The sequence below is a fragment of the Anabrus simplex genome, chromosome 1, assembly GCF_040414725.1.
Source record: "Anabrus simplex isolate iqAnaSimp1 chromosome 1, ASM4041472v1, whole genome shotgun sequence".
NCBI lineage: Eukaryota > Metazoa > Arthropoda > Insecta > Orthoptera > Tettigoniidae > Anabrus > Anabrus simplex.
Window position 1 is genome coordinate 52,536,089 of NC_090265.1, and position 16,622 is coordinate 52,552,710.

General features: G+C 38.2%; 1 protein-coding gene across 3 annotated transcripts in view; it reads right to left on the reverse strand.

Annotated features, from left to right (window-relative positions):
* The window catches only part of bigmax (helix-loop-helix-leucine zipper transcription factor bigmax), an 80,219-nt gene extending 64,716 nt beyond the window's left edge, over positions 1-15,503 (reverse strand). For 2 of the 3 annotated variants that reach the window (XM_067156055.2, XM_067156041.2), the window contains exons 1-2: positions 15,380-15,503; positions 10,926-11,108 (exon numbers count right to left, since the gene is read on the reverse strand). In XM_067156055.2, coding sequence (XP_067012156.1) covers positions 10,926-11,091 — 166 coding nt within the window. In that variant the 5' untranslated portion in view covers positions 11,092-11,108; positions 15,380-15,503. The remainder of the gene's footprint in view (positions 1-10,925; positions 11,109-15,379) is intronic. The other variant, XM_067156046.2, reaches the window with a different exon arrangement.
* Between the last annotated feature and the right edge of the window lie 1,119 nt (positions 15,504-16,622).

Below are 16,622 nucleotides of genomic sequence, written 5' to 3' on the forward strand. Positions count from 1 at the left end.
CTTGAAAAATAGTGCTGAAAAACAACAATGCGGTGGAGGAAAGATCTGCTCTACCCTTGAGACTGACAGTAGGACCTTGTCTTCCTGACGAGTTGAGTACATACAAAACTTATATTGTCTGCAAAGCTAAGAAGAGGAAGCAGGTGAAAATGTGTTGCAAGGAATGCAATGTAACATTATGCGCCTTTCCATGCTTCAAAACTTGCCACACGCAGAAGGACTTCTAAAAACATTGTTAACTTATCACATGCAAATTAATGTAGGTAAACAATTTGTAATCTGAAATTAATATCTATGTAAAATTATGATATGTAATTAATAAAACTGAAATACAGGTAACTGAAGATAAAATTTACAGTAAAAAAAACAGCACAGGTTTTTAACTCCTCCAGAACTTCTAAAAACATTATTAAAATGATGTATGCAAATCAATGTAGGTAAAAAAAATTGTAATTGAAAGTTAATGTTTATGTAAAAATATAATATGCAATTAATAAAATTGAAATACAGGGAACTAAAGATAAAATTTACAATAGAAACAGAACAATCTTAATTCCACCAATGCTGTGTCCAAGGGCAGGGATCTAAAAGAAGGATGAGGAGCTTTGCCTCAATAAAAAAGTGCCAAAAAAATATGATCACGAGCATTTTACTGAATATGCATTAAAAATAAAATACTTTTAAACTCTGTCTTTCCTCTCGTCGTGTCGCGAGCCGACTGCGGACAGCAGAGCGGAGCAAGACAAGTATGCCGTACAGCGGGCTCGGTGAGCCACCCGAAGCTCACGTCCAAAGGGTCGTGCCACCACACTCGCTACACAGGAGTGAAAGTGTTAAGTGCATGAGGGTGGCAGGAAATTAGCTACAACAATAAATTGTGTAATACTGTAATATACTTTACAATTTATAGAGTGTAATATTCTTTTTAACTATATGAAATATTTTAATTATGCCTTTAATTTGATTATTTAGTAAGTAGTTGAACAGTTGGATGTGGTGAATGGGAAGATCGAAGAATGTGGAGTGAAAACAGTGTAGAGAAGAGTAAAACTCTTGTTATGACTAGAGGAGAGAAAGAAGGGAAAGGTCAGATTAGACTTGCAGACAAGCTCCTGGAAGTAGTGGAAACATTCAAATACCTGGGGAGTGAATTAGTGGTGATGATGATGATGCTTGTTGTTTAAAGGGGCCTAACATCTAGGTCATCGGCCCCTAATGGTATGAAATGTAATGACAAATTAAAAGTTCAAAATCATCCACTGACTAAAATAAAAAAATGTCATGAAGAATGAATGGAGGGATACAAATTTAAAACGATCAGTGGATACGACCCAAAAACTAACATAAAAAATAGTATTACTGACCAAGGGACAACTTCTAATGCACAATCCTGAATCAAGGAGGCTTGTTGGCTATAGGGGTCCAAAATCCAGGTCAACGGCCCCTCATAATAGTACTCATCGCTAGTAAAGTAGAACCATGGTATTTCTCATGTTGGGGTACTAATCAAAAGTGGCGTAGACTCACGGTATTCCACACATGGTGGTACAACTCACACGTATTGTACATCGCACAAATAATGTAGAGCTATGGTGTTTCTCACATAATGGCGCCACTCATAGGCAACGCAAACTGATGGTATTCCTCACCTACATGTACTAATCACGGACGCCGGTATTCCCGTGATGTTCCGCATATAGTGGGTACTAATCAGAGGCAACGCAGACCCACGGTGTAGTTCATATAGTGGTACTAATCACAGACACAATGCCCAGACCCGTCGTGTTTCTCACAATGATAGGCCTACTAATCACGGGTACTGGAAACCCACAGTGAACCACTCTCTGCTACTACTAACCACAAACCTCTGGTGTACCTAATATAGTGATACTACCCGCAAGTAAAGGCGACCCTTGGTGTTCCCCGCGAGATGGTACAAATCGAAAGTAGTTTCATGGTTCTTATACAATCATCCCTTGGTTTCCCCTTTCAGTTGCCTCTCACGACAGGCAGGGGATACCATGGGTGTATTTTTCGTCTGCATCCCCCACCCACAGGGGGTAGACGGAGAGCAAAAGGAGAAAGAGAAAGGGGTCCGTCCCTTTGAAAAATGAAGTAACAAACGAAGAAAGGCAAGGGCCATGAAGGGCGTGAAAATGAAAGACTCCCTGGACCTCGAATACTCTAATACCGTCAGGGTCGGAAAAGAACAAGAGTTGACCATGGCTGGTCGGACAGGATAGACTAAAGTGAGGAGCCTGGCACAAGTAAGTGGAAGCAATGCCAGGACTCAGCTAAGGGTCCCGTGGTTGCTAACCCACACTCCCAAGTTGAGAGCCCCTTGGTCCCCTTTTAGTCGCCTCTTACGATAGGCAGGGTATACCGTGGGTGTATTCTTCATCTGCGTCCCCCACCCACAGGGGGTGTGAATTAATGGAGAAGCTCGACTGGATGCTGAAATTAGTAAGAGGATTGAAGCTGGAAGCTGTTTCTATCATAGTGTAAGAAACATGTTAGGGGACAAGGATGTGCCGATGGAAGCAAAGGATAATATGTACCAGATGTATTACGTATCCATAACAACTTACGAAGCAGAAACTTGGACAAAGACAAAGAAGGACGAGGAGTCAAATACAGGCAGCCAAAATGAAGTTCTTGAGTATGATACAGAAGAGACAAAATAAGAAATGAGAAAATCCAGGCAGAAACTGGAGTGGAAAAAATGAATGATAGAATAAAGAAGAGCTGACTAAGATGGTTTGGGCACATAAAGCAAATGAGTGATGAAAGAATACTAAAAAAGGTGATGGAAATTCAAATGCAAGGAAGGAGAGGCCGCAGACGACCACGATTGAGATGGAAGGACACAATCCAATGCAGTATTAGAGAAAGAAACCTGGACTGGGAGACAGTGTTGGAGGACTGGTGGAAAGCCCGGAGAAAGTGGAGAGGAACCATATGTGCCCCTACCCAGCTACAAGTGGATAATGGGAACTGATGATGATGATGATGATTTAATTAGTAACCATACTTACTGTAAAAATTAAAAAACATCAGACTATGTAAAGCAACAAAGATAACTTTGTCATAAAATGAACAAATTCATTGCCTTATATCATAACCATAAAGCATAACAGAAATACATGAACACTTTTCTAAATTTAATGCATTAATACTACTGCATATTTCACTGATATTATTTGCTATATTTTAATGTACACATTTTGCATTTTGATATTACATACAAATCCAGGCCCTAATGATGAGGTAGGGAGTGGGTAAAACCTGGTGTCGGTGCAAATCCTACTCCTGTCAAATACCCTAACAACAAGAGGTCTGCTCAAAGCTTAATACAGTGAAACTTCCTTAGTGCATTCCTCATTAACATGTTTTCCTGCTTAACATGTCATAAATTCAAAGTCCCGATTCTCAACATATTAAATCTATATTTAAAAAAATACCTCACTTACCGCGTTACGAATTTTCGGTATTGCCACTCAGTATAATCACATTTTTCCTAGACCTGAAAATGTCACTATTTGTCATCCTTTCAGAAAGAAATGTGATTTCCAACTCTGGTAAGAGCCAATTAAAAATAGGAAAGAATTTCCACTAATCAATACTTGTTTATTGCTTATATATATAAAAGGTCATCTTCAGCTGAACCATGAATACATATTTATATGATGAAGCTTTGATTAAATTGCATTGTCAAAGGAATGTCATATGATGATGTGCATTTAGTCACATACAAATGGGGCATGTCTTAACGTGAATTGGCATATACGTCAGTATGTACAATATTGCAACTGTATGTCTAAAATACAACTGTAAATGGGACTTAAATACGAGAGTTGATGAATTGACCAACAAGCAAGATACGAATGTTCATGTGCACAAAATGTTTTTTATATATTGTATTTTATCCTGTACATATATATATGTTAGTTTAAGTGAAGATATGTTTTATACACTAATTTTAGGACCTCAACATATTTTAAATCTTTAAAAGTACCCGAGAAGATTAAAGGATTCACTGCCAAACTGAATATCAAGGATGATGATGATCATTATGCTTGTTGTTTAAAGGGGCCAAACATCTAATGGCTGGCTACATTTCTTGAAAAGAGAACTCAGAGAATTGGAATAGGTGAAGCATTATCTGATCCCGTAATCATTAAGAGGGAAATTCCTCAAGGCAGTACTATTGGAACTTCATGTTTTCTTATATATACAGTATTTACTCGCTATTAGACCCCTTTCTTCCCATTTTTACAGCCAAAAAAAAAGTAAAGGGGGGTCCAATATGTGATAATCTCAAATTCTGTACAGTGAACACACAACTTCTAGCCTATAAATTGTACATGTAAACATTCTACACAATTCTTTAACAAATTCATGAATGTACTCGAGTTCTACCGGCTATGTTTGTTGGAAGGCAGTATGCTTTCTAAATGTAAAAAGACAATAAATGGTGAACACTACTTTTAGGCCTACATATAAAGTAAATATAATCAGTTTTAGTTACTCATATCACGTCATTCGTTTCATCTCTAATTCCTCCAATGAGGTTGACATCAGGAAGGGCATACAGTTATGAAAACTTGCTTCGAAGATTCGACTCACTTCATACTCGACCCCATAAAGAAAAGGAATAAGGGTATCGTATTATCATATTATGCAATACTGATACAAAATAACTTAATGACTAGTCATTTGTCTCTTTCAGTTGAGCAGTAGGCCTACCGCACAGCAAACCTGAGTAAACCATATCACTGCTTTCATTTGAATAATCGTCTTGCGGCGCCAACTTTCCTGTTACCAGCGTGTCGTGATTCCAAGTGACATCTTCACTGCCATCTCGTCAGCCATGCACTGCAATTTAGAGCATCAAGGTCCTGGCTCTTCGAACCTTTTAAAAATAATTTTGTTCCCGACTAGAGTCCAAACTGTGTGAATCTACTCCCAAATGATTTCTGAAGATGGTCTCTGATATTCCCAGGTGGTGTATGTGTAGTAGAAGCCACTCCTTCCAAATAAAGCCACGCTATACAAAGCATGCCAAATCACCACCTGATAACTAGCGTATGTTACGAGTTGTACTTCCAAATGTAATACATAGTGACTGGAAGCATTCTTTTGATAAGTGCGGATGTTGAAAGCCAGACCCTTATTTTTAAGTACCGGTATAGTGCATGCTTGTTCTCTACATTTATCACATCAGGATTTACCTAAGCAGCTGTAAATGAGATAAGAGAGACCGCATTGTTTAGGTTAGGTATGCTATTGCCCGGATAGTGCCAAAAGTTCCACGACAGAAAGAATAAAAATAAATAACTGGAAAGTTTGCCACATTTATGGATATCTACAAGTGTGGTGGTAATGCGTTTTATCATAATGTTTAATTTTGTACGTTCGTTGTTTCAATTTTTTTTTTGTTAACGCATACCCTAGTATGTTTTGTTTGGTGCCTCCGAAAATTGTTAAAAGTAAGGACATAAAATCAATATTATTATTATTATTATTATTATTATTATTATTATTATTATTATTTGTTGTTAGGTACATTAGCAAGTAAAACAATCATTATGATTGTATAGTTTTTATCACATTTTAAACATCTCTCCAAAAATTACCTATATATATATATATATATATATATTTTACAAGTTGCTTTACGTCGCACCTACACAGGTAGGTCTTATGGCGACGACAGGATAGGAAAGACCCAGGAATTGGAAGGAATCGGCCGTGGCCTTAAGGTATAGCCCCAGCATTTGCCTGGTGTGAAAGTGGGAAACCACGGAAAACCATTTTCAGGGGTGTCGACAGTGGGGCTTGAACCCACTATCTCCCGGATGCAAGCTCACAGCTGTGCGCCCCAAAGCATACGGCCAACTCACCCAGTTCTACATATATCAGCCCAAGTTTCGAGATATTAAACAATCACTTTGTTAATGATCTTGCCTGCTATATTAATAGCAACAAGCGTGAATATTTCTCAAAATAAAACTAGTTTCCTCATCCCGAGGTGCTGCAGCTCTTTTTAGACACGCCCCCAGTGGAGGGGAGTTATATGTACAATTTTTACCACATACCGAACTTCCTGCCGTTCATAAATCTCTGGCAGTACGCTACCGGCAATCAAACTCAGACTCCCGAAAACAGCAGCTAATTGTGCTAACCATTACACTGGCAGATTTTCTTAACTACAAAATACAGACATAGCACAACTGATGCATTCTTGCAATGCGCGGGTCGGACACAAAACTATTCCCTATTTGTGCGACGTCATCAGAGCTGCGGTAGGCCTACATTATGGAGGCGGACATTTAAGTACAAAACACAGATGTACCTGTACCGCATGACTTTGACGACTTTTCATTGCGTGGGTCGTACGGACGAAACTATTCACAAATTTGTGTTATATCATCAGAACTGCAGTAAGACTTGTACCCGATTTGAAGCGGAATCGTTGTTCTTCTCTGACGAATTACAGTAGGAGTGGTCTTGTATGCAAGATTTATTTTTTTCATTTTCGTCTTGAAAAGCCGGGAGGGAGAGGGTCTATTACGCGACGAGAGATGCCGTAGAAGGGCATTACTAGACGAATAAGTTTGACTGGTGTTTTTAAAAGTAGGAAAGATCAAAATATGAAAAAGTTGGAATTCAAGAGGACAAATTGGGGCAAATATTTTATAGGAAGGGGAGTTACGGTTTAGAATAATTTACCAAGGGAGATAAACAATAAATTTCCAAATTCTTTGCAATTATTTAAGAAAAGATTAGGTAAATAACAGACAGGGAATCTGTCACCTGGGCAACTGCCCTAAATGCAGATCAGTAGTGAGTGATTGATGATGATTGAGGACATCAGACCCTGTCAAAGATGAGATATGTCGAAGATGAAAGAAAATGAGCTCAGCATGAACTGCAGAAATGCCAGTGTAACTGCTACTCAAGAAATGGAAGAAAGTCATGAAAAATTTACTTGGGAGAATTCACAAGAAAATAGAAAAAAGGTTAAAACTGTTGCAAGATAGCAATTCAAAAATATTCCTTCTAGTTGTCAAAACACACTGTTCTGTAATTGGAAAGAGCAACTTAAAAAAACAACTGCAGAAAATTGGGCAATAGCAGCAACCAAGATACTGATGGCCAATGGTTCTGTGAAGAAATTTTGGTCTGTAATATGTTGCTTTTGACTCACAGCTAATAAACATTGAAGGCCTGAAAGGACTTTTCATTTCATTGTGGAATTTGGAGATGGAGTGTTTGAAAATCTGCTCCTTAGGAGACAAACAATATAATAAATACAATCCAGTTTTCAATGCCAGCTTTGAGTACAGAGGAAGACAAATCATGTAATCTTGCCTTCTAAGGCCTTAGTGAAAAATCAACTTTAAGGATACCACAGATTAGCTTGCAGCAATGAAAGGCTGATTCCACAGAATTGTCAACCCAAGAAGGAAAAAAGTAAAGTTTAAAATAAAACGCAACAATTGGTTTTTATGATAGATAAAACATTAAATTTTATTAATTTTATGATACGTATTCATTTATTGATGTCTTTCAATTTTTAATTGTGTGGTTCATTGAACCTTTATGTGCAATCTAAATTAATTTGATATTTCTCAATGTTTTAGGAATTACTGTTCATTATGATGAAAAGGTATCAAAATAATTATGGTAAATGTTAATTCTAATGCTCTTTCTCTTTGTAGTAAAGTACTTATTTAGGTTATTAACAGTTTATACAAGGTATAATAAGGCGACAAATTTATTGCTGCAGGCCGTGTAAACACGCGACGAAAAAGGTATAAAAGTTTCTGTAGACGAAAGTGCGGGGCTCAATTTGAATAAAATTTTGTATGCAAAGCCAATACTGTACACCCTTTCAAACTGCTATATCATTCGTTTAAAATTCCAAATGGATTCATACGAAGCTGATAGTAAAATACTTCGCGTGTTTATGATGTTCTCGCGAGCGGGCAGCCAGGGAGTTCCCCGTTGCATGGAGCCATGCTGGAGACGAAATTGAGTGGTACCAGTGGCAAAGTGATGATGAAAATCACTTATCTCGAATTAAAGAATCTGGCACACTTCAAGAGTGTTTTGATAAACTAGTAAAATCATGTCCCTTGTTTATGAAACACACATTTATTAAAAGAATGCAAAACAAAATGTTCGAAGTGTAGAAAAAACAAGTTTAGCAAGTGAATTTTGTGGAGAATTTCACTGTTCTTCCACAAAATGAAATTCAAGAGTTGTTATTGGCATCACCGACAAATTACGATATTTACTGCTGTACGCAAGTATTTTACTGTTGTTGCGTGGTTTGCGGGAGGAAATCATGCTTCATATGTGATTATGTCTGACCATATGGAGCATGACAAATATGCCACGCACTCATTTTTAAGCAGAGTATTAACAGAAATCAAAGAAAAACGACCAGAAATCACAAGAGAGTTTATCTTCTCGGACGGGGCAACAAGCCAGTTCAAGCAGATTCATGTTCGCAAACCTAACGTTTTTTAAGGAAACTTTTGGAATGAATGTAACTTGAAATTTTTTGCGTCTGGTCACGGAAAAGGTGATGTTGACGGTGTTGGCGGAACACTAAAACGTAATCTGACTGTTACTCTACGTGCGAAAAGAGACCTTATAAATGTGCACGATGTCGTGGAAGTAGCGAAAATAAATTCAGCAAACACAAATGTTATATTTGTTCCTTCTGAAGATGTTGAAAGGAGTAAACCCCTTCTGAAAAGCCACTTTGCCGATGTCTGTGCAGTACCAGGAACACATGATATTCACTATGTGGAGCCATTAAAAAAAAAAAAAATACATAGTTCAGGCAAGAAAATATTATTATTAAAAAACAACTACCACACACTCTCTACATCCAGTCTTCAATATCGAAGCATATGACAAAAATCCACCCCGTGATATGACTTTTGAAGTGGGAGACTTCGTCCTTGGAAAATACAGAGGAAAGAAACATTCCAAGTATTATATTTGTAACCGAGCTCGATACCTACAGTCGCTTAAGTGCGGCCAGTATCCAGTATTCGGGAGATAGTAGGTTCGATCCCCACTGTCGGCAGCCCTGAAAATGGTTTTCCATGGTTTCCCATTTTCACACCAGGCAAATGCTGGGGCTGTACCTTAATTAAGGCCACGGCCGCTTCCTTCCCACTCCTAGCCCTTTCCTGTCCCATCGTCGCCGTAAGACCTATCTGTGTCGGTACGACATAAAACAACTAGCAAAAAAATTATATTTGTAGCATAACTGAAAGTGATGGTGATGTTTATTTTATAACCAATTTTCGCAAGTGCAACGATGAAGCTAAACTGTTTTGTGAACCACCAACGAAAGACGAGTGCTTTATAAATGAAAGTGAAATCGAAAGAAAATTACCGGTGCCACTTTTTACTCGTGGGAAATGGTATTTTGATGAGTCTATACCAAAAGCAGAATGAACATAAATGTAGTTTTATCATTTTATATTTTTTTCTGATCAAGCTTTCATTCAAACTGCAGGCTACGTACCGGTAAGCGTTGAATGTCCAAATATTTTTAAATATTTTAGTTAATTTTACATTCATTGTTATTAGTGTTAAATAAAAGTGTGACAATTCATAAAAGCACTTTACTTAGGCCACATTTCCGTACCAGTATCTGTAGTATCTTATTATTATTATTATTATTATTATTATTATTATTGGGAGGAAGGAAGCTTGTAGTTCTACGTAAACAATAATCACACTATCATAAGAGACGGAACCTCATATTTTACGTCAAATCCGAACCACCGGACGTGACTTTCACGTCGAAAATCACAGATGAATTAATCGGGACTCGAACCCAGTCCGTCTTGATGGTTGCAAGCAGTTTGACTGCTGTGCCATCACGCCCCTTATTTATTATTACTTGCTGTGATATTAAATATACATTTTAACATTCAGTGATCGTATTTGATGCGGAGTTAAAGATTTATTAGCCCCTCATGCCATGTCACCATAGCGCAGATTCGCGTGTGTAATCCCACGACGCTGTCAAGAAAACACGCAACGATCGCTTATAAATATATTACACAGACATTACGCAACTTACACATTTGTTTTTTTCACAAAATGTACATTTGTCCTTTTAAACAATATATTAACATTACTGATAAAAGTTACCACAATTCGCATAATTTAGAAAAAACGTAAAGGCATGCGAAATTACAAGTCCGTCCCATGTAAACACCAATTGTTACGTTTAAAAGTTTATAAAATCGCATACATCAGGTTAATAACAACAAAATTTGTGGGGGTAATTAAGTATCATCTAGACGTTATTATGCATAAATCTCAATTTGTTTAGGTGGCAAGTTTCATATATATGTTAAAAAGAAATGTACAAATGTAACGCCTGGAATTGGCCGAAAGCAAAAAAATTAATACTGTGATTTATTTGTAACTGATGGAAGAAATAAAATGTTTTCAACACATAGTTCTTCTGGGGTAAAATCAGCAGTGTGGCTAAACTTCTGGCCTTCCATCTAGGCAATTGAGGTTCGAACCCTGATGGATTCCAGATTGGAATATTCATCTGGCATCAGGAACGGCATATGGCCTTAAAGCCCTGGCTAAGCATGAAACAACGCAGGGTGGCTCCAGCAGCTCTAAGAATAACTACAATTAGCTGAAGAAAGTAGTTATTGTCTTAGATGAAAGAAATGCCCCTACATATTTTATATGAAATAATTAGTTGATCTAGGTATATAAAAATGGAGTCGGTTAGTTTCTGGATAATTCTCTCTTGCAGCCAAGCATTTCATTCCTCAATCACATGGTGTAAGTGTCAGCTGGCAGGGGACGACACACAAGCAGGACGGACAGACGAGCAGAAGACAAGAGAGAAGGGAGATGTTTACCATGACCACTGCTGCTACTCATGTTGCCGCTCCTCCCAGCCTCACCTGTGTTGTGGGCCGACGATGACAGGGTGTGGATGGAACCTGTGCTACTGCTCCGTGAAAATGGGTAGCGATCCCTGTCTGTCGGACTTGATGGTTCCAGCTTCATCTCGTTACTATCCATGCTGCCACTTGAACACACTGTTGAGCAAAGACCACAGATGACATTAGAATTTGAAAAAGAAATTTTTTAAAATATACAACGATACAGTTGCCAATATAAAATGACCCCCCAACTTCTTCAGTTAAAATATCTTCCAACAGTTGAAGATAGCAATAGGCAATTTTCATCTAGGTGTGTAACAAGGGACACATGAGAGAAGGCACAGTGGGTTCGCAGTGCTTTAACAAGCACCAAGACAACAATCCAAGTTGCTTCTTTAAAACGGAACTAGAGCCATTTCTATTGCATACATAGTTGTTCACTGGCAGCCACATTCAGAACTCTTGAGCAACTGACTGTAGAGTGGTGACCTGAGCTCAAGTTGGTGGGTTCAACCCCGGATAAGTCTGGTGGTATTTGAAGATTTTTTTTTCTATTTGTTTTTTTACGTCGCACCGACAGAGATAGGTCTTATGGCAACGATGGGATAGGAAAGGTATAGGAATGGGAAGGAAGCGGCTGTGGCCTTATTTAAGGTACAGCCCCAGCATTTGCCTGGTGTGAAAATGGGAAACCACGGAAAACCATCTTCGGGGCCATCAGTGGGGCTCAAACCCACTATCTCCCGAATACTGGATACTGACCGCACTTAAGCGACTGCAGCTATCGAGCTCGGTTTTAGATATTCTCAAATGCACTGGCCACAGTTGAGGCCAGTGACATGACATCAGTCCGTCTAGGGTGCTGGAAATAACGGACGTGAAGCCAATGCTGGTTTTAAGATAGAAAACTTTCTCACAGTTAGTAAAGTGTCAATAAGTTCACAGACTTCTACATTCATATCATTTATCACACTTGTTCATAATATCAACAATTCATAATAATCATGTTACTGGCTTTACGTCCCATTAACTACTTTTACAGTTTTCAAAGACGCTGAGGTGCCGGGATTTATCCCTGCAGGAATTCTTTTACATGCCTGCCAATCTATTGACACGAGGCTGGCTTATTTGAGCACCTGCAAATACCACTGGACTGAGCCAGGATTGAACCTGTCAAGTTGGGGTCAGAAGGCCAGCACCTCAACCGTCTGAGCCACTCAGCCTGGCCACCGCCAATTTACAAAGTACTTATATACACACGGGTAAAAGTGATTTGATAGAAATTGAGGATGCTCATAGAGAAAACAACTAAATAGGTTTTTTCTTCTGGGATGTTATAATGTTCTATAGGTGTTAAATTTTGTATTCTGATTGACTGGAAAACCTTGTAAGTTATAATAACAATAAGAGGCACATGAAAGAATGTCTATGTATTCTGAGCTTTAATGAGTACTGAGGTGGTGTTACAAAGTTGCTTTTTTAACACTGAAGGAGTGTTGTAGAGTGCACATTTTCAAATGTGGTGCCAACATTTTGACATGGTGAAGGTGACATATAATGCGCAACACAGATAGATACAACCTACTCCAAAAAATACTCCAGGGGAAAATCAACAGCAAAAGAGGTCCTGGAAGAAGATGAATATCTTGGCTTGACAATCTTACAGGCTGGTGCAATATGTCATCAGTTGAACTGTTCCGCGCTGCCACAAACAGGACGAAAATAGCCATCATGATCGTCAACATCCGAAACGGATAGGCACCGAGAGAAGAAGAAGAAGGTGAAGTATCAGAGGAAGGCCAAGGAATAGAGGAGAGGGCTCAGAAGAGAAGAGAGAGGAGAGGACTGGACTGGTCCAGGGTGATGACAGAGACTGAGGGAAGATGAGAGAAGATGGAGAGGCCTGAGTTCCAAACAGACCAGCCCCGTGGCTGTAAACTATGCAAAATGTTAATGATCATGTAAAAAGCCATCTATCTATACATATACAGCCCGCTCCGCATCCACGGATAAAGGTGCGGATGTAGACGTGGATGTCTGTAGTAAACAATGTTGTCATATCATTCTGAAGATGTAATGTATGTCCTAATGTATCTGCAGCGTTAGTCTACATGAGGCATTTTCTGGTTACAGGAAATTGTCATTTGACTTACCCTCTTTTATTGGATAATTTTAGCAGCGCTTTAGACATATTCTTCAATGTTTTTTAGCGCTTCTCAACATACTACGATTTTTATCCAACATTCCAAGATGTCTTAATCTATACCGCCTCCAAATCGGCTACATATTTTCATCCTAATTTTAAATATTAGATTTCAACTTCATCAAATACTGTATTTTTTAATTGTACTATTCTTATCCTATGAAGCCTTGATTTTGATAATCTGTTCCCCAGGCGTGAAATATATTGTTCAAGCTTTTTATCAAAAAGATCCATTTCAGTGTCAGACATGGATTATTTTTTAAAATACAATGTGACACAATTACTTTTAGACGAACATTTTAATGTTTCAAAGTGATTTTAATATATGCACTTATTTTATTCAATATTTTTTGTACTGTAATCATTACGCAACCACAGTATTAACACCATTAAGTGTTCATCAATACGGTACGTTTTATGTAATTTGTTAAGATTCCTCAGACCAGTGTGTGTTTTAAGATTGAACGAGGCTGATGATGCCCAATAAATAGTGGGCGAAACATGTACCTTTAAAATTCTGGTAATTTCCATGTGTATTTGACCACACAATAGTGGAATAAATTGTATTGAACAGGTGGTATTAAAATTACTCCTAGTGTAAACTTTGTGATTAGCTATTTTCAATACGGAATAATGACGAGAATAATGGTTTGTAAAGTCAGGTGATGCAGGAAATATAAGGAAATTAGGTCTTAAAGTAGATGAATACTGTTACTTGGGTAGTAAAATAACTAATGATGGTAGAAGTAAGGACATAACATGCAGACCTAGCAGAAGCAAGGAAGGCCTTTCTTAGGAAAAGAAATTTGTTCACCTCGAACACTGATATAGGAAAGATGTTTTTGAAGACTTTCCTCTGGAGCAAGGCACTGTATGGAAGCAAAACATGGACAATAACTAGCTCAGAAAGAAAGAGAATAGAAGCTTTTGAAATGTAGTGTTACAGAAAAATGCTGAAGGTGAGATGGATAGATAGAATCACGAATGAGGAGATAATGAATCGAACTGATGAGAGGAGGTCAATTTTGCTCAATTTAACAAGAAGAGATAGAAAGATAGGGCACATCTTAAGACACCCAGGACTTGTACAGTTGGTTTTTGAGGGAAGTTTAGGTGGTATGAACAGTAGGGGTATTATATGACAAGTTAGGTGGTATGAACAGTAGGGGTATTATATGACAAACAGATTAGAGCAGATGTAGGATGTAGTAGTTACGTAGAAATGAAAAGGTTAGTACAGGATAGGGTGGTATGGAGAGCTGTATCAAACCACTCTATGGACTGATGACTCAAACAATGACAGGTCTTCGACGTGGTGGAGAACGTAAAAGGATAGGTATATGTCATTCCATGCAACCAAAACAAAGTTTTCATTGACAAAGATTAATGTGTAAAATTTCCAATGTACAAATGGATAAAAACAATAAAGAGAACTGCAAGCAACAATTGCTAAACTTTCAACTGAAGGTGGTCAGTAGACAGACTTCATTTACAGGACATTAAAATACTGGGAGAAACAGGGCTTTCTATTTCAAAAACCTCTAGTGTTCTTTGTTTTCAAAAGAACGCTACTTCATAATACAGAAAATGGTCTCTTGCAACAATCACTTCCTGTTTTATGTATGCCTAAGACCTAAGTTTAAATTAGCGTCAGTGACCATGCAAGTTTGTAGTTGGCGATTTTGTCTAGGATTGGGGAAAGATAAGCTCGGAACACTTGCTTACTGCGAGTGTGTGTAGTGAGAGGGTGGAGACAATTCACACGATTATCACCCAAAGCCACTATGGCCGAGAACGGCCCGTTCAAATTCGACTTTAAATTTCTGCCACAAAGCATGTCTCCGTGCCATTCGGCATAAAGTAAAATTCTCTACTGTAAAAATCGCTAAAATATCGCGAATACTCTTGTATTGAATGATTGTATTAAAAAACATCTGAAACCTTTACTCTCATAAAGAATTTGCACTCATCATAATAAAAAGAAAGATCATGAACGAAACAAAAGACATTTAAAAATATACAAAAGGAGTAGTACAAGGAACTATCTCGATAAATAGCATCCAGGGTAAATAAAATAAAGAACACTCAAAACTTAAACATGTAACATTCTCATATTATGTTACAGTTTCAGTTTACAATGTGCAGGTTAGGTTTAACTAAAAACGGCACGGATTCACAGGATAGCGAGCAAATAGTTCCAAAAAATTTAAACCTCAGTTAGTACCGAAACTTATCTGAAGACGTAGCACATTGGATCCCCTTCGTCAAGAACTGGATTGGTCAGTATTCCAATTCTCCTATCACCGACAAGTAAAAATTATAGAAACAAACGCCATATGCAACAGCTGATTACTAATCGATTCGATTTCGACATCATCCAGCTTCGCCAACATTACATTTCTTCATTATAGACGTCTGCTCCGCCCGTAATAAAGAAAAAATTTAAAATAGGATTTGACTCAGACTGCTTACTTTCCTCAATTTCTAGATCAGTAGCGTGTCATTTCCTGGTCACCTTATTAAAAAGCTACCGTACTTCCAACAGATTGTGATGAATTATTTTTTTCAAGGGTCGGGTACGTTCATTTCCTTCCGCTATCAACATATTTTTTCATTGTCACTCAGAGGCGGCGATTAGGGGTAGAAAACAATACATTTTATTTCATTTTAGCCGCGCGAAACTAGGAATTATAATTATTTTTAAAAAATTAAAACCCTGTTGTCTTTTCGTGGATTTTTTCCTTTAATTTCTTTAATTATTAAGAATTATCCAAGAACAAAATTTCGCGGAAATACGCATAAAATGCCGTACGTCCCGGCTAACCGAATTGTACAGCGCCACAGCAAGCACCTACGCGAACCTATTCTTGATACCAAGTTCCGATTCAGCACTAGGGAGCTCAGGTATCAACAGGCTCCGATTTACTGTTCTGTTCGTGAAGTTGATTTGGGCTCGTTATTTCACCCAGACACAATACTGTATTATATTTGTACTAGTTCTACACGCGCACACAATTTCAATAAAGTAGTACACCAATGCAGTTTACAATGTTTTCTGAGTACGAAGTACTTGAAGATTGAGGGAAGTAGACCATGCAGCGGACTCAAAAAATGGGTTCAAAGGACTTGAAGTAGTTCAGGAAAAGACGTATCACCTAGACAACTGAGAGTGAGGAAATACGTATACAAGACTAGGAGATATAGGAAAAGGACAGGGACACAAGGTATACTAATCTTCACGCTAGAGTGGCCGTCTCAGCGACTTCTACAAAACATACACACCGGGCCAACATATAAGGAATAAGCAGGAGAGGGCAGTGGAACGACGGAGGGGTGGATATATGTGAGAGTGTAGGACTTTGGACAGATGGAAAGAAATATCTGAGCAACGTATATGGGGGATGTAGAGAGCGCAAAGTGTCCGTGAAATCGTAAACAAAGGATGAAGAGGGGCGACAGTGTGTTGA